The 27,954-nt window shown below is 44.1% G+C and overlaps 1 protein-coding gene across 2 annotated transcripts in view; it reads left to right on the forward strand.

The window, feature by feature from the left end:
- fkbp5 (FKBP prolyl isomerase 5) overlaps positions 1-27,954 on the forward strand; it is a 52,514-nt gene that overhangs the window by 3,629 nt on the left and 20,931 nt on the right. For both annotated transcript variants that reach the window (XM_084316853.1, XM_084316854.1), the window contains exons 2-5: positions 17,228-17,365; positions 17,723-17,867; positions 18,621-18,763; positions 26,646-26,760. In XM_084316853.1, the coding sequence (XP_084172979.1) occupies positions 17,261-17,365; positions 17,723-17,867; positions 18,621-18,763; positions 26,646-26,760 (508 nt within the window). In that variant the 5' untranslated portion in view covers positions 17,228-17,260. The remainder of the gene's footprint in view (positions 1-17,227; positions 17,366-17,722; positions 17,868-18,620; positions 18,764-26,645; positions 26,761-27,954) is intronic.

Below are 27,954 nucleotides of genomic sequence, written 5' to 3' on the forward strand. Positions count from 1 at the left end.
ATCCCCCCCCTCGGCGACCGTCCCCTCGGCGACCGTCCCCTCAGCAGAAGCGGCAGGGGTATATATAATGGGGGTGTAAAGGTACACGTATCCGTACCGAACCGTTTCAGTGTGTACCGTACTGTACCGAACAAATACTTGTTAACCACTAATGACTGCCCACCGGGGGCTGTTTTTTTTCACAATCGAATATAATTATTATTATTTTAAAAAGAATAATTTACAAGTCGATTATTCATTTCAATATAGAATATTCGTTGACAGCCCTACAAGTACAATTAGTCACTGCAGTGCACACTACATCACCCATGAGTGGAACATGGAAAGCCAAACTTTCCCCCACTGTACCGAAAACCCGAACCGAACCTTGACTTCAAAACCGAGGTACGTACCGAACCGTGGTTTTTGTGTACCGTTACACCCCTAATATATATATATACAAGCCCCAACTCAGCCTTTTTTCTGAGACAATGTGCCACTATATGCATCAGCCACGCACCACGGCCTCCATGTGGACCAGCGATTGAATAGAGATTGGAGAGTCGAGAGAGTGAAGACACACACTCTGTGTCTGTGCTGCTGTGTGTGACTGTGTGCATCGGTTCATCGTGTTCCGTTCCAGCGCTGCTGAACCCGCAGGAACTCGGAGTTCCTCTCGAGACACGGCGTCTCGTCCCCGCAGCGCAGCTTGTGCAAAAAGAAAAAAAACCTATTATGGTAGTTTGACGGTGATTTCGGTTTTACCGAGGTTGCCAGCCATTGTATGAGTAATGGACCAGAGTGCAGACATGGCGAAAGCCATGTATGCAATTTTGTACTTATGTAATACCGTGGTATAATCCAATTGAAACCACGATGCAGATGACAGTATCGATGGAACGATGGAAATACCGTGATGCTTTTATTTTTTATTTTGTAAGGGACTGATGTTTCACGATTTATAAAGATACATCTCTAATAAACAAACACTTATGCATAAAAATGGAAGGTGCTGGAGCACACAGATCATATTTTTCGAAAGATATTTAATAGGATGCAAATAAATTCACTACCTGCTCCGGTACCTTCCTTTTTTGACGACTATATGGTCCTTATCTGAGTAGCACCGGTCCTCATCTGAACAGGTTTAGCGCTTGAGCTCTCTCAAGTTTGAAACATTTACGCGTTTCATAATGTTATCACAAGTGACTGAGGGTTTGCAATTCGGTTCGATGGCCAACTCAAAATAAATTTATCCAAAACCCTCAATTTCATTGACATTGTGCCAATGTGAATAGAACATTTCCTGCGGATCACATAGATTGGATTTAATGATATTGTCTATTTGAATGATTCATATTACTTGGCAAACGAAGATGCTGTGTTGTTGTGGCTGTGTGGGCTGCATTGGTTAACACCATCAGTCTGTGCCAGGGAACTCTGAACAGAAGGAACACGTTGTTACATACACACATGCACACACACACGTACGCACACGTACACCCACGTACACCCACGTACACACAAATTGCCAGGGTGTTTTTTTGTGTAGTTTTATAACGCTTGGTTCAAATTGCAGTCCACTCTATTAGATAGGGAATCCCATTCAAGATGAAATGTATATCATGGAACACACAGAACGGACAACCAAACAAACAAGATGAGTCGTATTTACGCAGAGGAGTTAAGCAACGAACACTTGGTGTTTTGTTACGGTTGAGTAACAGACGTTGACAGAACGAGAGTAAATGATACACTTATCGACAAAGTAACTCTCGGTGCTTTTCAACCACTGCAAGGGAATCACATGTGTTTCTGTAGAGGGAGCTTAGGTGTGCCGTTTCGCTCATGTGAACGATGTCAAAAAACAAAATGATGACATTCGTTAAAATTTTATTTGATGGGCTCATCATAGCCAAAGCATTTCTATGTCTACACTACTATGCACTCAAGTTTGACACTGTTTGACTAACAATCTTACCCTTAGCTTCCAGAGTTGTACCCTTTCTGCTGACTTGTAACATGTAAGTCGCTTTGTATAAAAACGTCAACTAAACGACTAAATGTAAATTAGTGGAAAATACCGTACTGTACATTTAGAACTTGATATAAATTATTCACCGCGGGGCCAGAACACAGAAACGGCCGGGCCCCTGAGGAAGTCCAGTGGGAAGTCTCAAAATCCTGCTCAACTCACATCAACGTGTGCATGTGCTCTGTGCGGCCCTTGCTTTATCTAAGCATAACCAAATACAATTTGCACTACTTTAAACTGTGTAACTTTGTCATTGAAAGAATATTGCTTCTTTAACCGTCTAAATCACAGTACTGGGCTGAGTTGGGCCGAGACCCTCCGAACGGCGATGCATAAAACACTGTGAAACTACCCATAAGAGCGCTTCTGGTCGGGCATGACCACCAGTGACGTGAAATCTGTAAAAAGGCTACAGTCTCATTTCTAGAGCGTAACGACACAAATGTAAAATAGTTACCTTGCTGGAAGAAATGTCTTGTTTTAGTTTTCTCTTATTCTGTTCAAACATGGCCACAGGGTGCTAATCTGTCAGCGTTAACGACTTACTATTTTTGATTAAAAATTTAATCTGGTCATCTTTTTATATTTAGGATGCACATCCGTCTGTTGCTGGCCTCCACGGGCCCCCCCATAACAGCTGGGCCACAGAAGCCTTTCCTGCCCCCCCCCCCCCCCCTCTTCCAACTCCTCCCCTCTGGTAGAAGGTTTAGGTCACTAGGTAGTCGCACGGTTAGGTTCAACAACAGTTTCTTCCCCAAGGCCATACAATTACTCAACTCCAACTCATCCTAATTTCACCCCCTGCTGTTATGTTATGTTATGCATGTTATGTTATGTTATGTTATGTTGTTGTTGATGTTATGTTGTGTTCCATCATCCATGTGGTGTATTGTCGCAGCTACCACCTGCACCGTGCTCAAATTCCACCGGCCTGGCCGTGTGGCAATAAAAGAAACTTGAACTTGAACTTGAACTTGATGGGTGGGCCTGTTTACCCCTATGCTAGTGTTTGTGAGCAGTTTCTGTTCAGTATATCATATATTTACTGTTGCACATGACATGATAAACAACATCAATATGTGGTAGCAGTGACCTGAAATTAGCCTGTGACTGAAAGGTCGCTTGTTAAACTCCCTGGATGTGAACAAGTGTCACTCTCCCCTTCTTCAATGACCACGGTTGATGTGCTCTTGAGCAAGGCTTGACTCCACTGTTTCAGTGGTGCTGCTGCCCAGTGGTCAAATTACTACACTGCTTTTAAGTGTAGGGATGGGCACTGTTAATGTTTTCCCACGTTTAGTATACCTGCATTAATTACTCAAGAAGTAACTGAGTTGATTTTCTTTAAGTAATGCAACTTAAATGTCTATTCTTTTTACTCATACTTTTTTAAATGGGGGCCTAATATGCCTCCTTTAGTTAAATTGTATTATTGGAAGACACAGTCATTCATTTACGTCATTCAATTATGTCATTCATGACCAATGATATCGTTGTTGATGTGATTAAAAACATCCCCAAACCTTTGACTAATATAAAGACCCATAAATAATTTGCAACGTGTACAGTATGTCAAAAGTAATATTACTACATACTTTTGGGGGTACAGTTTTGGAACATACACAAAAGTATTTCAATTTGAAGGCAACTACTTAAGTACTTTTTCAGTGCGCTACTTTTAATTGAGGAATCTTTGAGACAAGTACTTTACTCCAACTAAAGTAAAATATCAGTGAAGTAACAGAAATTATACTTGAGTTATATTGTGTATTTAAAGATGCACCAAAAAACAATGCTAAATTATTTTGCACATTAATCTATTAATATCCAAAAACTCAAATCAGTTTTGCACTCATTAATTTAGTTTGAGAGTTATTGGTAGTAAATTAGTTGGTGAATATGAATATGAATGAATGAATATGGCCACACCAGTGTTGTCATTGGGGGCATTGGATCCTTGTGTTGTGTTCTTGCTCCATGAAATGATGTAGATGAAAAAATAGTTTTACCTTGTCTTTTAGGGACTTCTATCATTTCATTGAGCTGTAAGTGTCCCTTTAAAGGAACATGCCAACATTTTGGGAAATGATTGTCTCCGCTTATCGTCTTCTCCAGAGAGAGACAAGAAGATAGATACCAGTTTCCACTCTGTGCGTTCAGTAGAAATCTGTCTGGCTGCATGTTGGCCTAGCTTAGCACAATGAATGGAAGCGGACAGTGCCGGTTAGCCTTTGGGAGAGGTGTTAGTTGGACAATGCCTAGGCTAACCGGCACTGTCCGCTTCCATTCATTGTGCTAAGCTAGGCCAACATGCATGCCAGACAGATTTCTACTGAACGCACAGAGTGGAAACTGGTATCTATCTTCTTGTCTCTCTCTGGAGAAGACGATAAGCGGAGACAATAATTTCCCAAAATGTTGGCGTGTTCCTTTAAGTGCTACTTTCACCGCTATGTGATATTATATAAGGGATAAGTACAGTGTGCTGGACATTATTGCAAAATAAACCCAGAGGGTGATTCAAACCCCAATGAGAAGTGGAGGGATCTAGGATATAGGATCAGCCATGGAGGGGTTTATTTTGCAATAATATCCGTCTTACTGTACATTATCCTGCTTATTACACAGCTACCTACCAAACGCATTAATGATATGACACAACGTATTGATTTAAACAGATTTTATTACAAACTTTCACCATCCAACATAACAAACATTGTAACAATATAAACAATAAAAATGCTCGACGGCAGTCCAATATTGTCCACAGTGGTCATTATTCAGAAATAACTGACTGATTGAATGCGTTCAGTGACCAATCAGAATAGTATTCAATAAAACACTGGAGAAGTCTGCACGTTTATTGCAGGGGGGGTGACTGATGTTTCGACAAGCGTCTTCCTCAGAGTTAACAGAACAGAGAAAAAAGGGGAGGTGTATATATCTTTTCACATAATTAGGTAATTGACAGCCATTTTGAGAAATAATGAAAATAATAAAGAAAGAACAAGTCAATAAATCACAATTAGCAAATAATGTTTGTATATTATGTAATCAACATTACATAATATACACATCAACAATATTTCCCCTATAAGCTGGGTGGGTGGTCTCAGTATTCCTAAAGGGGTCTATAACAATAGTTTCTTTAGTGGCCCTTACAATTCTATCTACAAAGTATTGATCATTCATATCATTATTTACAAATATTTACATGTTCTAGATATTGATTACCATGGTACCTTATTCTTAGGCATTCTCTTGTCTTATTCATGTGACTTTGTGCATCACTGTGTGATTGTTTTGAATAGATATGACTGTGAACGCCACACAGACTCTCTGAGTGCTGCTGTGACTTCACTGTCACCTCCACTACCATTTTGCAATATTTGCAACAATGCATAGTGCTCTTTACATCCTTCTACCACTACACTGTGAACTGAATGTGCAATACTGTTACTCTGTCACACGTGCCTTCTTTTTCTACTTTATTCATCCCTTTAAGGTTTTTTATTTGAGCATTGAACATTTTCTTAATATTCTCAATTCAGTCTATATTTTGTGATTCTGTGTGAAGGGGGGGGGGGGGGGAGACAACAAAGTACAATTTTTATTGTACGGTGTAACTGTCTGTTTAACTGTGCATATGACAAATAAATATCTTGAATCTTGAATCTCTTGAATTACATTTGCAGATGCCTTTTGAGGTATTTGAGGTATTGTGCCATAAGGAAGATGAATGTCAGTGGTCTTTGCTAAGGCTGCGCTTCTAGTCTACTTCAGTTACTTAAAGACAAATGGTGAGACAAGCAAGTTATTTGTAATACTGTATAGATGCTTGAGTTAAAGCATCTGCCCATCTTTCCAGACACTCTCTAATAGTCTGTATATGAACCAGAAATCCCTTATAATCCCAATGAGCACTTTGAACCTAATTACATAATTCACGTTATGTAGCCTATGTTCTGTCATTTATTTGTTAAAGGGGAACTATCTTATAAATGGCCTTTTTGAGTGTTTAGCATTGTTTCCTAGCTATGTGAACTTATATTAATATGATCTATGTCTCAAAATTCTCATATTGGCGCATTCTTCCAATTCTCCTCTCACAATATTCACCCTCACTGAACTGAGTCATTTGAAAATGTGCGCGATTTGTGATGTCAGAGAGACACCGCTGCATGATAATGTTCAGGCGAACCAGGCGCCGGCGCAGTAACTTACCATTGTGGTTGGAGCCCAGGCTCAAAACGGCTTAAGATCTTGAGGTAGAAAAATGCTGTTTTTGAGGACTTGATTAGAAATACAAAACAATGAATAAAAAAAATATATATATTACAGAGGTGTTCCATAGACTCACAGGAATTGTGTAAAAGTGCCCAAATAGTGAAAGAAATAGTAAAATAGTTCCCCTTTAAAGAATATCTTGCTGCAGTGCACTCACAATACATAAGCGGCAATAACCCTCCTAGCAGCATCACTGCACATTACACATCAACTGCACTTTACACATCAACATCAACTGCACTTTACACATCAACATCAACTGCACTTTACACATCAACTGCACTTTACACACACCATATCCACACCACTATCTGTATCATATTTATACAGTATTGTATTTTTAATACTATATTTTGTGTGCCATATTCTGTCTATTGTTTGTTTTATTTTATTACCATTGCTGCTGTGAGGTTGAGGAACCAAAACCAAAGAATGTCACTCTCCTGTATGTGACGACAAATAAAGATTCTATTCTATTATGTAGTAGGCTACCCTAGGCTAGCGGTATAGCTAGTAAAGGCTGAACTACAGGCTACTAGATAAGCTAAGGCTTTAGCCTACTATATCACTGCCAGGCCAGGGTCATAGTAAGTGTAAAGACTGATCAGACTGATCGTATTGCTGGCAATACATTCCCAGAAGCTTATCCTCCAATTGCACTGTTTCATCCAGTAATCCATTTTTATTACGAAATCAACAGGACCATCTGCCATCATCGTTATATAATAGTTCCATGATCCATAACGCCATTTGTACAGTGCATTACAATGCACCATGCCCCATAAGCTTTCGCGGTCCCGCCTTGCATCGTTTTCCTCATCGGACCAGGGCCCAGAGGAGAGTGGAAGTGAAAGTAAAACGAAAGCCAGTTGCTCCCTTTGCTGCACAATACTGCAGTACTTTCCCCCAGAAGTCTGTGACACAATTCAAGTAAACGGTTGATCAAATTCCCACAATACTGACAAATGATTGTTAAGATTCAGTTCAGTTCAGTTCAGTTCAGTTATTTATTTTTTCGGGTTTTGGACACATAACAATGGTCATTCCATAAATCGCCAACGTTTTACCAGCTGCTATTGCAGCATTGTCCAATTGTCCGAAAAGGGCTAGGGAGAAGCACTAGGCTTGTCGGGCCCTACCCCTGAAGACTTACGTTTAATTTTTTTTCTTTTACATTTACATACATAGTACATACATATAGTACACATTACAGTACATACATATAGTACACATTACAGTACACATTACAGTATAGTATACCTGCAGTATATAATAGTATATAGTATAGTGTATACAACACATATATAATGTGATATGAGATTGATCGGTGTGTGACACACATCAAAAAGGTATGGATTTGCGATGCCCCGTTCTCAAAACATTCTCAGTGCTTGGAGAAAATAACACTTTTGGTGATGCCGTATTTGACCTATAACTGCAATCAGAAACCTCAGGAACATGTTTTTTGTGAGATGTTCTGATGTCTCGCTCCCTTGTCAAGGATTAGATAATTTTTTCCCATGTTCCATTGGGAGCACGGTGGGGGGGGGGGGGGGGGGGGGGGGTTGGCTACACAAGACGAGGTCGAGAGGCGTCTTCCCACCACCGGGACATAAACCACTTGTGAATCGGAACTATTTGTCAAAGAGGTTAAAGGTCAAAGAGGTTAACGGAAGAAAGAGGGCAGTCAGGAAGTGAACGGGAGATGACGTCCTCGTTTGAAAGACCAACTCACTCACCAACTCACCAACATCCTCACTGAAACTCTCGCATAAATGGTAAACGGCAAATGGCTGGATTTATATAGCGCTTCACAATTGGTTCCTCACATTTTACCCATTCACACCGATGGCAGAGGCAACCATGCAAGGTGCCGACCTGCACATCGGGAGCAATTAGGGGTTAATTGTCTTGCTCAAGGACACTTCGACACGCTGCCCGGGAGGAGCGGGAATCGAACTGGAAACCTCCGGATTACCAGACGACTGCTCTACCTCCTGAGCCACTGTCGTCACATCTATATAAGAATAGCAATCGACTGCATCAAGAATATTAATAGCAGTATTGAAAATGAAATATTCTCTCATTTTGATGCATAAACTAAGCAACATATGGGTTAGCCTGGCTTAGCTTTGAGGTTTGTATATTTTTCACAAGCTCATGACAAATGACATTTGCCATCACTTTTATTAAGCCTCTTCCAGAAAGAGTTAAAAGGAAGTTTTATTTTTATTTAATTTTTTTTAAACATACATAAACATAACAACATAAAGTTAGATATACAAGCATTAATTAACAGTACACCTCCAATTAAATCACCATTCGAATAAATGTATTATACGAGAAATATACCTAATACTTGCTATCTAATACCCTACATACATATGCTCTCGCTCGCTCCCCCCCCCCCCCCCCCGGACCCCCACTTGGATAATCCATCCATCATCATTCGCTCCTTTCCAGGCACTACAATTCATATGCTATCTTTTATTCTCTCCACCACTTCTAACCACATTGCAATTTTGGATTCACTGACACCTAAAATCCTTGCTGTAGATATTTCTAGATAAATCACATCGAGATATGTAAGAATCCAAACCTTCCTACACATTTTTTCCGGTTGAAACCATCATGATGCTATCAGCTTTTTAGCCGCTGTGATACCTGATAAAACTAATCTCTTTAGCTGTATAGGGACTGCAAACTCAAAAACATCATTCAACAGCAATACAGAGGGGTGTACAGGTATATCCAGAATTAAAAAAAATTATAATTGCTGGGACACTTCTTTCCAGAATATCTTAACTGGTGGGCAATCCCAGTACATGTGCATAAATGTACCCTCATCCCCATTTGTACACAAGGTGCAAGGACGTATCTTTTATGCTTTCAACACAGCACCTTCAATATTAACCAACCTATCAGTAAAACACTATCCAAATGACCATTTAATGCAACCATTCCTTTTTCTAAAATGATATTCATGTGTAATATTTTGGAATACCGTAATATATCAATTTGAATGAATTCGGATGTATTTCAAAACATTTCTTTTATTGTCGTGGTTTCATTTAATATTGATGATTGTGATGTTAAACTTGGTGTCTGGTACCTCTGACTCTACCTTATTGGTGTTTATATGGCATCTGCTCTCAACCCCCGATACACTCCGCTCAACAGGTCCCACCCAGCATGGATGAGTGTGAAAGAGATAACAGCCTCTTTGGTCTTTTTTTTTTACTTTATTATAAAAAGAATTGTGCAGATACAATAGATGCAGTAGATACATTTCATCAAATAATAATCTCTTAATTTCATCCAAATTTTTATTTATATGAAAATGAAATCATATTTCTACACTCCAGTAAGTACCCCACCCATCACCCCTGCTACCAAATTCCACGTCATCCTGAATATCCCCCAGGCTTACATGAATAACAAAATACAAAAAAAAAAAAAAAAAAAAAATACAAAATTTAATAAAAAATTAAAGATTTAAAAAAAAAAAAAAAAAAAAAAATTGAGGATCGGTAGAACTATACCAGCCTTTTTGGACTTGGCCATTGGTGCTTGAACAAACTGGGAACATAGATGGCGCAGCGGACATAGATGGCGCAGCGGACATTGCGCTCGTCACCAACGCAAGAGACACCAGGTTCGAATCCGGCTGTCGGCGTTGCCTCCGGGGCCGGCCGTCATACTGGCTCAATTGGCAGAGTCAGCGGGTGGAAGTCGATGGGTGGTAATCTGGACGTTGTGGACAGCGACTCCTACAGGTCGGTTGGGGGACGCCTGCACAGCAGAGACAGGAAATGGCGGGGGTAGTGTGAGCCTCCCACACGTTACACCTCGCCAATGAGAGTCCGCGCTGGCAGGTGAAAAGATGTGACAAGCTGCCTCCTTGTGTACCGGAGGGGACACGTGATGCAAGGCTTCTATCCTCCCTACAACCGACCAGTGGGGTCATATGCGAGCAACGTTCAAGACAGGGGAGGGGAGAATTGGAAAAAACAGCACAAATTGGGATGGGAGAAAAATAGAAAATAAGGAGAAAAAGAGGATAAAAAAAGGAAAGGTCATATTCATTTACAATTTCTGTGTGAAAAGTTGGGATGGGAATTTTATTTAGATTTATTATTTGTATTATTATTATTATTATTAGCAGTAGGCCTACATCAGTGCTTTTTTAAATGTATAACTAATTCATTATTATTACAAACATATGTTTAATAATTAATTAATTACAATGATCAATTATTACAATTCATTAATTATGAATGGTATTAATATAATAATGATAATAATGAATGAATAAATAAATAGTTACATTAAATTACTTTTTCACCAACGTACTGCTTCACACTGGCACAGTTAAACACAGTGAACAGTGTGCCCACCACATGTAGATTCATTTGGATAGTTCTGTGGATCATGTTCAACATAACAATTAACAACTAATCAACCCTTTTCGACTTTGCTCCTCCACGGCTGTAATATAATGCTAAGCTGTGCTCGCTGACATGCAGGCTAGCTAGCGTAGCATGGCGCATTACAGCCTGCTGACATGCAGGCTAGCTAGCGTAGCATGGCACATTACAGCCTGCTGACATGCAGGCTAGCTAGCTAGCGTAGCATGGCACATTACAGCCTGCTGACATGCAGGCTAGCTAGCGTAGCATGGCATATTACAGCCTGGGACCAGCAACCTTCGTCCACGGTGGTCCGTTAGAGTTGCCAACTTTCCCCATTACCAAATACGGGACAAAAAGTGGCGTGACATACCAGTGTACAATGCATAATACAGTCATGTGACGGCATAAGATACCACTCAGTTGGGTTTATTAGTGCACGCTTCTCACTTTAATTGCATGGACTACCAGTCAGATGTGAAATAACACCAAATAACCCTATCTGGGTTCTTCACAGAAAATAAGTCCATGGAACGTTAACGTTGTATGTGCTTTGCACAATCTTAACAGGTGTAACAGTCAACAAAATGTTGAACCTTGCACCTTTGTAGACCATTTACCATTGATCTACAGTATATATAAAACAACCAACTTGATCATAACAATGATCTGAACTTAACAATGGGCTAGCTTAGTTATCAGAGCAGAATCTCTTACTTATATGACTCACATGAGTCTCTCAGCGTTCTTGCTCCTTCCTTGACATGTAATCACTGAAAAAGAGAGACATGATGATTCACCAAGTCTGCTTCTTCCACAGATATTTTTTGCTGCTCTTGACTGATTCAAGCGGCCATTTGTTGCACAGTCCTTTCTTTTTTGCAGCGTTATCCATATTGGCACATTTGCCAAACTGACCGAACAACACCAAATGTTACCAAAACCCTTTGCAGGAATTGGCGCATTTACTCCATATATACAACTAATGCGCATGAGGCCTGTGATTGGATGACCGGTGTTCTCACTCACGCAGCGTAATCAACACATGCAACACACTGTTGTATCAGATCTAGGATCTGCAAGAGTGCCCTCTGGGGATTACAGAGTAAAGTAGCTGTCAATATACAGGACAAGGGATTCCAATTCCAACCAATTCAACCCAATAAAACGTAACGTCCCGGCTAATATGGGCAACCCTATGGTCCGTGTACTGCCAAAGACGGAAAACTTGGACATTTAGAATGGAATTTCGGGAGTCAGGCACGGGAGTCAGGTACACCTATGACATGTATCACCATTCCTCATACACACATCCCAAGGTCCCCACGCCACCCCATATCTCCTCTCACACACTACAGGTAGACTGTCCAGCTTTACCCTCCCACTATGCATCAACCCTGACCCTATCGCTCCGTTCCATTCCCTCTTTGCCACTCTATGCTCCACTATCTCTATGCTCCACTCTCCTCTCTATGCTCCACTCTCTCTGTGCTCCACTGTCTATGCACTGCTCACTCTCTATTCTGCGCACTTCTCTCTTAAAAGCCAGCCTTCTACGCACAAGCTTTCTGTCTTTCGTGGCACCTGAATTCCTGGCGATTCGTCCGTTTCTACTCTCTCTAGAGAACACCCCACCCACCCCCCCTCAACTCATTTCAGTCTCAGCCAGACAGTCTCAGTCTCATCTCAGCCAATAATTTCAGTTTTTCAGGTTTAGTTTTTCTGCTTCAGTTTTTCTGCTTCCCTCTGTGCGGCTCGCACCTTCTCCAGCACTTCTGCCCCCACAGAGCGCGCTCGGCTTCCCCCCGAACACGTGCTCTTGCGTCTGCAGGCCACTCTAGCGCCGGTTAGAGGCCAGCTGTCTTGCGGCTCTGCGTCTGTTCTCCCCTATTGTTAAAGCATTGCCAATCAAATACAGTTTCAGGTTCAGGAGTTTGGTGGAGGACTTGATTTCTTAAGCTTTCTGGGAAAAGGGGGTGGTTGATTGATTGATTGAAAATTGTATTAACAGATTGCAGAATGGGTACAATACAGTACAGCTCAATACACACAATTGTTAAGGGGATGCTTGTGGGAAGGGATGAACAGGTGAAACAAAGAATAGGGTGTGAGGGGCGAGGAAAGATAAGGGGGGAAGGGCCCAGGGGAGGTGTGAACAGAAACCGCCATACATGTTTTTTTGTAAAACACAGAGATTTGGGGGTAATTCTCAATTCCAGGGGAGCCCCATGCTAATAGTAGCCTAACATCTAGTGACCTCCTCCAACCAGTATTTAGACCAAAACTTACACTCCAAGAACAGTACTAAAACCAAAACCCACAGTCCAAGACCAGTATTTAGACCAAAACCCACAGTCCAAGACCGGTATTAAAACCAAAACCCATGCTCCAAGACTGGTATTAAGACCAAAACCCATGCTCTAAGAATGATATTAAGCCCAAAACCCACGGCCCAAGACCAGTATTAAGACCAAAACCTACGGTCCAAAACCAGTATTAAGACCAAAAACCACAGTCCAAGACCAGTATTAAGACCAAAACTCACGCTTCAATATCAGTATTAAGACCAAAACCTGCTGTCTTAGTCTTGTCTTTACCTCAGAAATGTTTTTCTGTCTCCGAGAGTCCCGGACAGAGACCTTGGATTTACCTACTCTACTCTGTGTGTGTGTGTGTGTGCGCGAAAACGTTATTTAACAGATTGCAGAATGGGTACAGTACGGCTCAATACACACAATTGTTAAGGGGATGCAGACCAGAGAAAGACATTTGTCTTGTTTACATCAGGGTCCCCCATTTTCAATTCATAGTGAGATAGATCTTATCTTGGTCACAATTGATGTGGTTTTCTCTACAACACTGGATAATCAGTTGTGTGGTGTTGATAGCAATACTGTGTACAGAGAACCTTGAGTCCCAGCGGCAGGGCTGTGTTGATAACATCATGTTGTCCGTGAAGGCTTGTGTAATGAGTCGCAGGGCCCCGATGCACTGGAAACCGGATGTTGTATAACGTTGTTACAGAACACCGTTAGCGTTGGATTTTTATGTAAAATTGGGTTACAATTTACTTGAATTGCTGTTCAGAAGGCATCATGATGGTATTATAGTCACATTGTAAGCACTTTATAATTTTCTATATTATTATTATTATTATTATTATTATTATTATTATTATTATTATTATTATTATTATTATTATTATTATTATTATTATTATTATTATTATTATTATTATTATTATTATTATTATTATTATTATTATTATTATTATTATTATTATTATTATTATATATTTTCTTTTATATCTTCCATTGCATTTCTGCTTTATTCTATACTACTCACTGATGAGGGGGATAAATGGTTTGGCATCTAGTTCTGCCCCCAATTATTCCATTAGATGAATCGTTCTATATTTCAAGAGGAAGAGGTCACAATTTTACAGATTTGTCGATTTAAATCAAGAAATCGACTATAGTTGACTCTGAATTCATCATGAATCCAGGACTGCCCTGATGGCCAGAAGTGATCCCACGGCGTCACAAGTAGGCTACTGTACGTGTGATGAACCGCAGTGCTCCGAGACGTCAGGTTATCTTACTGGGCCACAGTGGAACCCAGTATTCCGAGGCCCTTTGTGTTTGTGCTGCACTAATGCCAATATTGACATAAGCTATATTAGGCACACGTGTGTTTGTATTTCAGAGCCACAGACACACAGCAAATTGAGTACTAGCACAATGATATTTGCTGAAGTGATGTTTATTGATTAATTGCATTATAGAATAACATTCTGAGGAAGTCTGTGAAATGGAGGTGTCTGAGGTTTGGATAAAGGTTGTACCGTAGTCTGTCTGTCTATTTATCATAACAAAACAAAAGCTATGTCATATTCTGATTCACTTGTACCCCATAAGGGTGCTGCACCAGCAATGGTTGCAGAGTAAAATTACATGTTTACAAGAGAGTTGGACTTATTAATTGGAGTGCATCTGAATTTCCCCAACGGGAGTAATAAACGGAGCACTTGACTTGACTTGACACTTGATCTGAGTGGGATGAACAATGGGATATAAACACGAGGATGCGAGCACCCCCGGATCTCCCTGTAGACCTTTTCAGGAGAACTGCGTTGCTATTTTGTTGCTAGGGGAACAAGACCGGCGCTCTCCCTCTGATGCTACGTCTGACGTAGGTCTCACTAATTAAAAACGATCACACTTGTTATATTCATGTTTCACGGCCGTATATATTACCATAATCCAAAAAAACCTGAAGGAAAAAACACGGACTGAAAGTGAAAACCATCATCATGGAAATATCCGTGTTGGTTTCCAGATGGTGTGACCTTTGGGAAGAGGGTGTGATTTGTGATTATAAAAGTCTGTATTCAAAGTATTCAGACTTCAGACAAGACAAGACAGGTCTGTATGGTTTGAAGGTCCTTCCCAGGGAAAGGTGTACAGTAACTGTTTTAAATTACTATAGTTACTATAATCTATGAATGAGAGAGAGAGAGAGAGAGAGAGAGAAATAAAACTAGCTAATTACTCCTATTTCTCACATGAGAACGTTTTTATTTTTGGTCATAAGAGCTGTCCAATGAGATCTTTGATTTGTTGTAAAACACAGTCATTTTGAACGTGTCTTGTAATTGTGTATTTATGTATTTAACTACATGTAGTATGTATGTAATGTAAGTGATGTTATATGTTCTATGTTCTATGTTGGAACTATGCTGTAACATGTTGCACTGAAACCAAATTCCACCAGCCTGGCTGGGTGGTCATTAAAGATAATTGAATTGAATTGAATTGGATTGGATTGAATTGATTGTTACATAAAATTCCACTGATGTACTTATATACATATTATATACATACATATACAAGCCTGTGCCTGTGCCTGTATAAACGGTGAGAAGTGTAAAGAAGACAGAATTGATTTGTCAAAGTGACAAAAAACAAGCTAGGCATACATTCAAGGTGAGATAGTGTTGGGGAAACTACTTTAAAACGGTAGTTTAGCAAACTACTAGCTACTTCCACAATGAGACGTAGTTTAACTAAATCTTTTTTTAACTAAAGCTACTTTGAATAAGTAGTTCAATTACATCCAAACTACATGGCGGAAAATGATCACGATCTGAGTCTGGAATCATATAATTGCACGAAGCAACAACTGAACTGACACAGAGTGTAGGTCTGTTTGATTTAGGGACCAGCACAGGCAAAGCCTCACCTAACGGTGTGTTTGATTCAGGGATTTTAAGGTGGGGACAGGGAACAGATGTTGAGGTGGAAGATATGTAGTTTGTAATTAACTACACTATAGACTACATGGGCCAAAGTAGTTAACTACTGAAAAAGCTACTGAGATTTGAACGTACAGTAGTTGCCACCCAACTACTGCATAATATACAGTAGTTAAACTAGAGGAAACGTGGACGTTTTAATGTGGACATAACTATGCTGATACTGTTTTACAAGATCTTCATTCAGAGATTATGACCTTTTGTATTCAGTGTTGGGGGAGCGTTGTCTGTACAAAACTGGGTGGAGATTTCTGGGGAACCATTGTGCAGTCCAGGGTGAAGGTATAGCATTCCTAGGATGCAGACTGACAGAATACCAGAAGGTATATCATGCCCAGGATGCAGACTAACAGACTACCAGAAGGTACTGTATAACATGTCCAGGATGCAGACTAACAGACTAAGAGAAGTTATACCAATTATGTAGACTGGGCGGCTAGTTGGCGCAGTGGGCAAGGCGCTCGTCACCAACGCAGGAGATGCTGGGTTCGAGCCCAGCTCTCGGTGTTGCTACCAGCTTGGCTGGTCGTTCATACTAATACAATTGGCAGTATTAGGGGGTGGGAAGCTGGTGGGTGGGGATCGGATGTTGTGGACAGCGACTCCTACAGGTCGGTTGGTGCGCCTGCGCAGTAGAATCAGGAAGCGACGGGGGCGGTGTGTCCCTCCCACGCAGACCCTCGCCGCTGAGAGATCGCGCTGTGCAGGTGAAAAGATGCGACAGCTGCCTCCTCGTGTACCGGAGGGGACACGTGATGCAAGGCTTGGTCCACATTGCAGCCGGCTTGTGGGAGGCATGGCCAACAACGTTCGAGACAGGGGAGTAGAATTGGACAATACGAAATTGGGGAAGGGAGAAAAATAGAAAATGGGGAGAAAAAGTAGATAAAAAAAAAACATATGTAGACTAAAAGAGGCATCACACTCACAGCATTCAGCTCAAGTTCAAGTTTTGTTTTATTTGTCACATATAAGGTACATGTACATTACAGTGAAATGCCTGGTTCTGTATGAGCCCCCTGAGATTGTGCTTCTCACAGAGCTGCTTAACAAGCTCTGAAATGACAGCTTTCTTGAACTTTCGATTTCCCAATTATGCTTTTATGTTTTCACGCTGTCTTCACAATGCTTATGTTTTATGTTATTATGTTCTGTTGTGTATATATATAGTATTAACATGTAGGTTTGTGTGTGTGTCTGCAGGACTAGTGTAGTGTGTGATGCTCAGATGCAGAGATGACCACTGACAAGGATCTACCTATGGACGGCCATTTGGCTACGGCGGTCTTCGCTGCACAGGGGGTCGACATAACGCCTAACAAAGACCACGGAATATCCAAGGTATTTGTCATCATGTCCCCGCACATATTTAGTATTCTTTTTTTAACTTGTTGTGTAGTTGCATCTTATCCAATACTGTGTTCATGGGCTTTCTTAATTGTGTGCTATTTGAGCAAATACAAGAAATACTTCAATACAAGAAAGTTATTACATAGAGTAGGAAATGGGGCTAATGGTAGTATTCATCTTGCCACTATATATAGGTCTTCCGTCAAATGTAATTAACACACGAACACACACACATGCTTGCACACACGCGCACACACTTTTTGTTGTAGACTAGCCTCGTTGTACTCTGATACGGAGACGAGGTGTGGTAGATGAGCTGAACTGATGGCTGCTCTTGGGTCTCTGCAGGTTGTGAAACGACAGGGTGCGGATGGAGAGAGACCCATGATCGGGGACAAGGTAACGGTCCACTATACTGGCAAGCTGCTCAACGGGAAGAAGTTTGACTCCAGTCTGGATCGCAAGGAGCCCTTCTGCTTCAACCTGGGAAAGGGTAGGTGTCTTGGCTTGTCCAGGTGCGGTCAAGCTTAGAGTTGGGTACTGTTCACACGTAAAAAAAATCCTAAATCCAATTTCATTTAGTCAACATTCTGCCATTTATTGTTGTAACACCACACAAAATAAATAGCATGATCAATGTTTAAATATCAACATTATCGGAGTGCCCCAGTGGCGCACTGCATAGCGCCTCACACACCTACGTGGCCGCCCCGGGTTCGCCTCTCGCTCCCGGGCTGATTTGTCGGATGTCCTCCCCACATCTTCTCCCGTTCTCCCTCTCCTCTGTCGGTCTTGTATGGCCAAAAAAAAAAGCTGTAAAAATGCTAAAATAAATCGTTCAAAAAAATATCAACATTATCTGGACATGCTCAGTACATTTTATCAAACTCCTCGTCTGGTCTTTCCAAAGACCCAAGACACGGGACAGTAATATATATATATTATGTGGAAAAGGCTCACTCTTGTATATTACACTCTTATACTAAACTACCGAAATCTGGTACTGATTGATCTAGCGTGAATCGGTACTCGGCAGTACTGATGTAATTCGGTCGGAGCCCTTAAAACTACCAAGTTCGGTACCCAACCCTAGTCAAGCTTAGCTTTTGTATTTAATATTGTACTTGTTATCGGTATCTTACCGTTTCACAATATTTCAGGATGCGTCCTTTGAACTAAATGGTGTGGATCAGCGATGCCTCCTCTCAACGAAATGCACTTTGTTGTACTTTTCCACGCGACACAGGACAAGTCATCAAGGCGTGGGACATTGCTGTCATGTCCATGCAGAGGGGAGAGGTGTGCATGCTACTCTGTAAGCCAGAATATGCCTACGGATCTGCAGGAAACCCGCCGAAGATCTCCCCTAACTCACCACTACTGTTTGAGGTGGGTACTGTACCTCATGGCTGTACGTCACGGCTGTACTGTTGGTTGTGTCTTTTCATCGCACGATTCCTAGGGGTATAACGAACGACACACAAATCAATTTAGACTTTGAGGTTGTCTATCCATTCAAATGTATTCGTGCTACAGAGCTTGATTTGGCTCAGAAAAATACACGTTATTTAAAAGTCGTAAAGTGATGAAATTGAGCCTCAACCATTACGCTAACAGCAGTAGTCATACCATACCACCAGTTAACATGTACCTTAAACATTATGCTGACAGCCATATCATACCACCAGTTAACATGTACCTTAAACATTATGCTAACAGCCATACCATACCACCAGTTAACCTTAAACATTATGCTAACAGCAGTAGCGATACCATACCACCAGTTAACCTTAAACATTAAGGTTAAACAACAGCAGTATAGCCATATCGTTAGGTTATGGCTATAACCAAGTTCTGTGAGTATTGGTGACGCTCGGTGTCACTACCGCACTGTACCTCGCTCGTGCACGCGCACTGAATAAAAAATTCCACAATGTACCTTTACATCCCAACATCCGTCTGACCACACCCCTATCAGCTTACCTTCATAAGCAGGTGTGTGGCCACCTACTCGCCTCCTTCCCAAGCTTTCACCACAAGGTGAGATCAAGGGCCGCAGTGGCGTCTGACGCCGAGCGTCACCAATACTCACAGAACTTGGTTATAGCCATAACCTAACGTTCTGTATCGTATGGCTCCGCTCGGTGTCACTACCGCACAAGGGAGGCCGAGCGAGAGCCATCGCCCGACAAATGTACCCCGCTGAGGCCCCCCACAACCATCAGATCAGGGAGGACCGAGCCCCCCCGACCCCCCCTAATGGAGGGCACCCCCCCTATTGGAGGTTTCCCGGGAGGGCGACGGATCCGACCGTGCGAAGAGGCACTCAAGCAACTCCACGCACAGGGTGAGCAGACCGTGGCTTGACCCCACGACTACACACACGCACAACCCGCATGCCACCCGGGAACGAACGGAAGGAACAACCTCGTTACTGCCCCCAGAATCACGGGGTCAAGAACAAACCCAACCCCGTGGCAAGGCCGTAGCAGCGGAGCGCGAAGGAAGACCCAGACCCACCGAAGGGACTGGATCCCCTGGAAAACGGGGGCCCGGAGAGGTCAATGACGCCAGGCATCAAGACCCCACCAGGCGGTCACTTAGTGACACCGCCCCCCACATCGCCAGCGTATTCGGATCAGGCCCCTCCAAGAGCGGGCCCTTTCCCCCCAATGGCACACCGCCTGGCATACTGACCCTGCAGAACAGGCAGTCAGCACGGCCGTAAACACTCAAAGGTTAACCAACGGAAGCAGGCAGCGTACCGGGGAAACCAGGCAACAGGCTGTAACCCGAGCCTGGAGCACTGCGGACGAGACAGGCGCCAAAGGAGTCAGCTGAAAACAGCCGCCCCGGCGGAAGGGGCGTATGCTGGCGTTGTTGATCACCATGACAAAGCCTCCTTTAAAAACCCCCACCCAGAGGGGTTGAGGCAGAGAAGGCTGACATGATTGGCAGACGTCATGAACGTGCAGGGGCACACTCAACCGGACAACCCGGGAGTTGACACTGCTCCAACACACCAGGGAACCAACCACCATGTCGTTACCCTATGCGGTGGTTGTTCCTATAACCCCTCAGGAAAAACTCCAAAACACACCTGCGGGTGTCATACCGCAGTACAAGTGTTGCAGTTTTTCAAAAAAGGGGGTTATTCCAGGCCTACGGGTCAACGAACAGTACTTCGGACCGGGCCCGGCGGCACGGGAAGCACAGAGTTACCAGAGGAGGTCCAAGACCACCCCAACAGCCCCCTCCACGCCACGCGTGAGAGAGGAGCGAAAATAATGGAGAACCAGCCCCAAGCACACCGTCCTTGGTATTCCCAGGCGGTCTCCCAACCAAGTACTAACCAGGACCAAACCAGCGTAGCGGCCGAGATCGAACGAGATCGGGCGTGTACAGGTTGGCATGGCCGTAAGCCATTACGACAGTGCAGAGTACAATATGTACCCAACAAGGGTCTCCATAGCGCCTAACCCTGCGACACCCGGACCGACCTGACATTTTCCCCCCCGAAAAAAGCACAAGTCCCTCAGGGTACCAGAACAGCAGATCTGCATCCCCGGTGGACAACGGGTTTAACTGATCCGGACCAGCGTGACCAGAACCAGTCCCGTGCCCTAACCATGCCGACATGCCTACTCCAGGAGAAGGGGCAGATATGCGTGTTGATCTTAAAACATGAAAAGAAGGCGCCACCCAGACGGTCGGTGCGAACCGCGCCTGGTGGCCCACCCCAAGGGCGTGAGACCCCTCTACATATGTTCAGATCCATTCCGTCATCATCCCCCAGATATGAACGAGAATCCGTCGATAACCAATACAGGTCGTCGGAAGAGGAAAAAACCTCCATCCCAGTTGCTTTATAAAAACGCTGTTTTGGGTGGCTACGTGGCGTAGTGGGCAAGGCGCTCACCACGAAATCTGGAGACGCTGGGCTCGCCTGTTCGAGCCCAGCGCTCCACATTTGCTTTCAGTTTAGCTGGTCGTCCGTACTAATACACATTGGCCGTATTAGGGGGTGGGAAACTGATGGGTGGGGATCGGGCGTTGTGGACAGCGACTCCTACAGGTCGGTTGGTGCGCCTGCGCAGTGGAATCAGGAAGTGTCGGGGGCAGTGTGAGCCTCCCACGCGTTACTCCTCACCACTGAGAGATCGAGCTGCGCAGGTGAAAAGATGCGACTGCTGTTACCTCAAGTACCGGAGGGGACTTGTGCTATGTATGACTTAGTCCACATTGCAGCCGGCTTGTGGGAGGCAAGAAACAGCATTCGTGACAGGGGAGGGTTGAATTGGATGATACGAAATTGGGATGGGAGAAAATATAGAAAATGGGAGAAAAAGTGGATACAAAAATAAAATAAAAACGCTGTTTTAACCACAAGCAACCAAGGCGTGCTAGTCACCCGCCTGATCTTCAACAGAACACCCCGAGCTAGCACTTAACGTGCGTTGGGACACAACCACATCAATGAACAGGCTATTTAGACCTTTCAGTGAATCCCCAAGGCGCCCAGGGGAACGACAAGAGGGGTGTGGTGCTTCCTAAACTCCAACTCTTTTTAATAAAAAAGAAGGAAGCACCAACAGTATGAATCCCAGTCTACACAGCCGAGGGTAAAAACTGTTTATATTTTTACATCCAGTCACCCCTTCCACAGAGGATTAGACCGAAATTCCCCAGAAAGCCTTCCCACGTGAGTCGTAGAATGAAAAAGCCATGGCAACTGCGAGTCACGTGACCAACTGACTCAAGTTACACATAAAATCGAGCGTAGCGGACCCGTAAGTCCTACGCTCTAACCCGACACTTTGACCCCACAGACCTTACGTAAAGATCTAACTCACGGAAGCCATCGTCATAGCAACGTAACGTACGCTATGACGGGGGGAAACCCCACACACAACTCCTGTTTGTAATAGGAGCATAGTCACGACAACCCTTCCCCCCCCCCCCCCCCCCCAGCCAAGGCGTTTAACGGCTTGGCCCTGACTGGCCCAACAGGAGATGAGAAAACCCATTCGACCAATCAAGTGGGAAGGAGGGGTTTATTCGGTATCCCCTCACAAAACCCTTCCCCCTGCACACAATAACAACTGTAGCATATGAACACCTTTGGTAGAAAGCCAATGAATAGCGCAAGCTAATACAATGCATGCTACCCACAGAATGTGAACAGGGTTTACAACAAAACCAAGTCGTGTGCGTGTGTGAATCCTACACCCGCATTCCATGTTGTACATAGAAAAACACTGATAGAGAGTATAACGGCTAGGCCGTGGAACGTGTGTATACGAGCATTACTGCAACTAACACAACAGTGTTGTAGTTCAACATTACTTCGTGTGTAAGCAACAGACCATACAACCAGCTTCTACCTGCATGTGGAGCGTCAGGCCGAGATAGAAACCCTTCTATAACCGAGTGAATGCTGCAGACCTTGCTTTAATCTCATAACACGAACGTAACTCATCCATCAATGTATACCAATGTAGATTCACACTTTTCAACCTCATCATATTTTGGTGAAGAAACACACAGTTTGTTTAACCAAAAAATACAGTCCCCCTTTAGGGGACTTTTTATTTAATCAACAAATAATATGAGAGGGCCGGGGAGGGGTAAACAGTGGGGACCGCATGGGGAAAAAAGTCACTGTCTAGCGGCGTCTGCTGCCTCGAGCCGCTCGGGCTTTGCCACCCCGAGAAGCCCCGGAGGGACGGTAGGCAATCGGTTGCTGGTCTCGTCAATCCCTACCGTCACCTCCGGTCGTAGATGGGCCGGCTACAGCAGCAGCACCGTCTATCCTCCTGGCCTTCGTCGACGGGCCAGCAGTGGCGATGGAGGCATTGGCAGCCACGGCGGAAGAACCTCGACGACGCGGAAGCCTTCTGACTCCACCGGCGATGACGGGAGGCGGAAAATGGGGTTGGAGCACGGATCTCTCCTCTGCCATCTCTCTGCATGTTGAGGTCATCAGCTGCAGGGCCTTCCCGAATAGTCCAGCATCGGAGAGGGTGGCCGTCAGAAGAGGAGACCTCTTCTTCTCCGGCACACGGGCCTGCTCCAGCCAAAGGTGGCGCTGGATCAGAGTAGCCAGGGCGCGCACTTTCCCAGAGGCTATGGCCTGCACCTGGGTCAGATGCAGGACAGCTCCTGCCGCCTGGGTGAGCTGATCATGTTGTACCTCCGACCGCTCCGTGCCGCCCGTCATTATCCCGGATACAAATCTAGCCAGCTGTGCGATGTTAGACGCAGCAGCCAGCGATTGTGTACCCGCAATGAATGACTGGTCACTCCAATACGCCAACCGCCTAGCCGATCTTCCTTGGAGAGGCTCCCACACCACATCCGGACAGAGGAGAGCGGCCATCGGCCTATCAAGCCGTGGCACACCCTCTCTCATACCTTCAACCAAACCCACCACCCGCGTAACTGGTACGTAGGCGGGAGTGAGGCCCATGATGTGGGACACCACCTGGCCCCGACGAACATAGGCCCCCATTGAGGGGAAAAATGGGTAGACAACGTCCACCCCTCTCACCGGGCGACGCTGCCAGAGATGACCTATTAAATCATCTGGGACAGGAGCAGGCAGTGGCTGCGGCACGCCGTTTGCAGCGGCCGCCACCGCCATAAGCTCGGGGAACAAAGCCCGCAGTTCCCCCTGCAGACTTTCCTCCACCGAACCCGCATCCCTCACATGCAGCAGGCTGCGACTGGTTAAGGAGCCATAGTCTGATGTGGCTGATAGTAGGGCATCCTGCTGAAGATGCCGAGGGGTTTCCCCGACATCCTCGAACAAGGCGCCCCAAGGAGACATATCACCCCCCTCCAGTGTTACCTGGACGGGTGGGATATTCGTCTCTACTGGGCCTTCAAACAAGAACCCGTCCGCCTCTACCATGCAATCCTCTGTTTCCATTGGACAGCTAGAGACCGACGCATCCTCGCTGGTCTCCAGCAATTCCCCAAACCCAGGCCGTTCACGTCTGCAGGACACCATCTTGCGACGGGACCGAGCAGACGCAAAAAGCTTGCGTCTCAAATCCTCCGGAACCAACGGAACCGGCCGTTCAACAACGGACGATTCCCCGGAACCAGAGCCAGGACCAGGCCATCGCAGAGTCGACGGCGCCGGTGCACTGGCTCCTCGGAGAGGCAAACTACCCATCGGATGCCTACCGGGCGTGGCTGCCGACCACGAACGCGGCAACAGCCCTGCACCAGAACGCACGACGGAGGCGGGAATGGAGAACCGCTGGTGAAGAGTGGTTCTACGACTCTCCGAAGTAGACATTATGACTTAGATTTTTCTCTTGAATATTTATGAGAGAAGAAAAAAATAAGCACAATGTAAACTCGTCTCAACTTTCTTCAACTAGCAACCTCGTCAAGTGGGGATCTACCAAGGCACTTCCTTGTGGTGAAAGCGAAGAAGGAGGCGAGTAGGTGGCCACACACCTGCTTATGAAGGTAAGCTGATAGGGGTGTGGTCAGACGGATGTTGGGATGTAAAGGTACATTGTGGAATTTTTTATTCAGTGCACGTGCACGAGCGAGGTACAGTGCGGTAGTGACGCCGAGCGGAGCCATACGATACAGAACGGGATCATCCCTATGTTCCCCGGGTCATATGTTCCCGATAGATTGATTAATTGATTGAACATTTTATTAATTTTTATTATTTTATTAATTATTAATGTCCGCCTTGTTTCGAACTGGTTAAGCTTAGGCCCTCTTTCGAAGTTGGTTAAGGTTAGAGTTTGGAATCAGGGCTGGTGGTCTAAAATGTTCAATCAATCAATCAATCAATCAATCAATCAATCGGAGAACATAGGACCTGGGGAACATAGGACCCGGGGAACATAGACATGCTCCCGCCATATGATACCACCAGTTAACCTTAAACATTGTGCTAACAGCAGTAGCCATACCATACGTAAGGGATAATGTATAGCTACGAGGTCATTGTCGCAAAATAATTGACCGACACAGAGTTTAAAATACCGAGGCGCCTCGCCGAGGTGTTTTAAACGTCAGTGAAGGTCAATTATTTTGCGACAATGATCGAGTATAGCTATACATTATCCCGCTTATTACATGGCTAACTTACTAACAATATACCTAATTCATTTTACATCGACAAGACGAGATCAAATGCAGACACAGTTCTGTTCTGTCGCTCCCGCTGTCATCGTCACACACACTCCGCTGTCAGTGCAGCCGGCAGGTGTGTCTGATTGGCTGCACTGATGCAGTGTGTCAGTGGGCTTGATTGCGAACAGCTGCGCACAGCGGTCATTATTGTTCGGCAGAGGTCTGTTATCGAGTAATAACGTACCTCTGACGAGCGCTATTGACCAATCACAAGCAAGCATTTCGGCGAATGTGAAAACGCCATGTAATAACACCAGTTAACCTTAAAGGAAAACTCCAACATTTTGGGAAATTAGCTTATTTGCCATCTACCCTGGAGTTAGACAAGAAGATACATACCTTTTTCTTCTCTGTGCATGCAGTAGGAGTAGGAAGACGTTAGGAAATAAGCTAATGGAGGAACCTACTTCCAGTGACTGACGCTAAGCTAGGCTAACGGTGCACGTCTTCCTACTCCTACTGCATGCACAGAGAAGAAAAAGGTATGTATCTTAACACTCCAACATTTTGGGAACCCTGGAGTTAGACAAGAAGATGCATACCTTTTTCTTCTCTGTGCATGCAGTAGGAGTAGGAAGGCGTTGGGAACTAGGCTAATGGAGGAACCTACTTCCTTGACTGACGCTAAGCTAGGCTAACGGTGCACGTCTTCCTACTCCTACTGCATGCACAGAGAAGAAAAAGGTAGGTATCTTCTTGTCTAACTCCAGGGTAGATGGCAAATAAGCTAATTTCCCAAAATGTTGGAGTTTTCCTTTAAACATTATGCTAACAGCAGTAGGCATATCATACCACCAGTTAACCTTAAACATTGTGCTAACAGCAGTAGCCATACCATACCACCAGTTAACCTTAAACATTATGCTAACAGCAGTAGCCATACCATACCACCAGTTAACCTTAAACATTGTGCTAACAGCAGTAGCCATACCATACCACCAGTTAACCTGAGAGAGAAAGAAACAAGAGACCCAGGAAGAGAAGGATAGCGAGTCCACAATGGTCACGGTTATCTGGGCCACACGCTGAGGACCTTCTGGTAGGGTTATTTGAGGACAGGTGGATGTTGGCATGGAAACACATGGGCATGTGTCACTCGCTCTAGGTGGAGCTGCTCGGCTTCGAGGGAGAGATGCTCACGGATGACGGCGGCATCACCAGGAGGATAAAGGTCAAAGGGGAGGGCTACAATAACCCCAATGATGGAGCGACCGTCGAGGGTAAGTGCTTCTGTCATCGCTTAGCTATTGTCCTCGATGTCCTCGATATTTTAATGACAACTATTACATCCCACCTGTCTGCAAAGTACTACGGAACTGAACTGACGCAGAGTGTAGGTCTGTTTGATTTAGGGACCGGCATAGGCAAAGCCTCACCTGAGGGTGTGTTTTATTTGGGGATTTAAGGTGGGGACAGGGAACAGATGTTGGAATCAGGAAAATGCTACATTTCTACATAAATATGTAGTTTGTAATTAACTACACTAAACTACATGACCCAAAGTAGTTAACTACTGAAAAAGCGACTGAGAATTGAACGTACTGTAGTTAAACTACCACCCAACTACTGCAAAATATACAGTAGTTAAACTAGTAAAGGAAACATGGACGTTTTAATGTCGACAGAACTATGCTGATGTTCAGAGATTATGACCTTTTGTATTCAGTGTTGGGGGAGCATTGTCTGTACAGAACTGGGTGGTAACTGGGGAACCATTGTGCAGTATTACCTACAGTACATGACAGACCAGTACACTATGAGTAAAGGTCAAATGGGAGGGCTACAATAACCCCAATGATGGAGCGACCATCGAGGGCAAATGCCTTGCTTCTGTTATCGCACTGCTATTGTGCCGGATGTCCTAGATATTTCAATCGCAACCATTACATCCCACGTGTCTGCAAAGTACTACGGATTTGTGTTCTTTTGTCCGTCCAACAAGATGTCCTGGCAACCGTTCGAGACAGAGGGGGGCAGGGGAGGGGTTGGTACAGCCGTCCTCCACGTGTCAGTATGGAGTCAAACTTTGGGCCAACTTTTAAATGTTTTTGTAACCTTTATTTAACCAGGGAAATCCCATTGAGATTAAGAATCTCTTCTCCAAGGGAGACCTGGCCAAGATGGACAGAACAGCGTAAAAATAAACATACTTACAGACAGAAAACACAGAAGGAGACACAAAGGACAGAATGATAAAAACAATCAAACAAAAGAAGCACAGGGAATTCACCCTTCCAAAGAGTTGGAAGTCAGGAGTCAGTCTTGTAATCAGATAAATGAAAAACATTGACATCCTAAGGGATATGCCTCTAATTCTTTCATTTTAGGCCAACCAGTACAAATATGTAATCCAATGTTTGTATAGAGCAAGGTTGCCAAAACCTTTTGATACGGAGGGTCCAGGGCCCAGACAT

Source organism: Notolepis coatsorum (assembly GCF_963971535.1).
Source record: "Notolepis coatsorum genome assembly, chromosome: 6".
NCBI lineage: Eukaryota > Metazoa > Chordata > Actinopteri > Aulopiformes > Paralepididae > Notolepis > Notolepis coatsorum.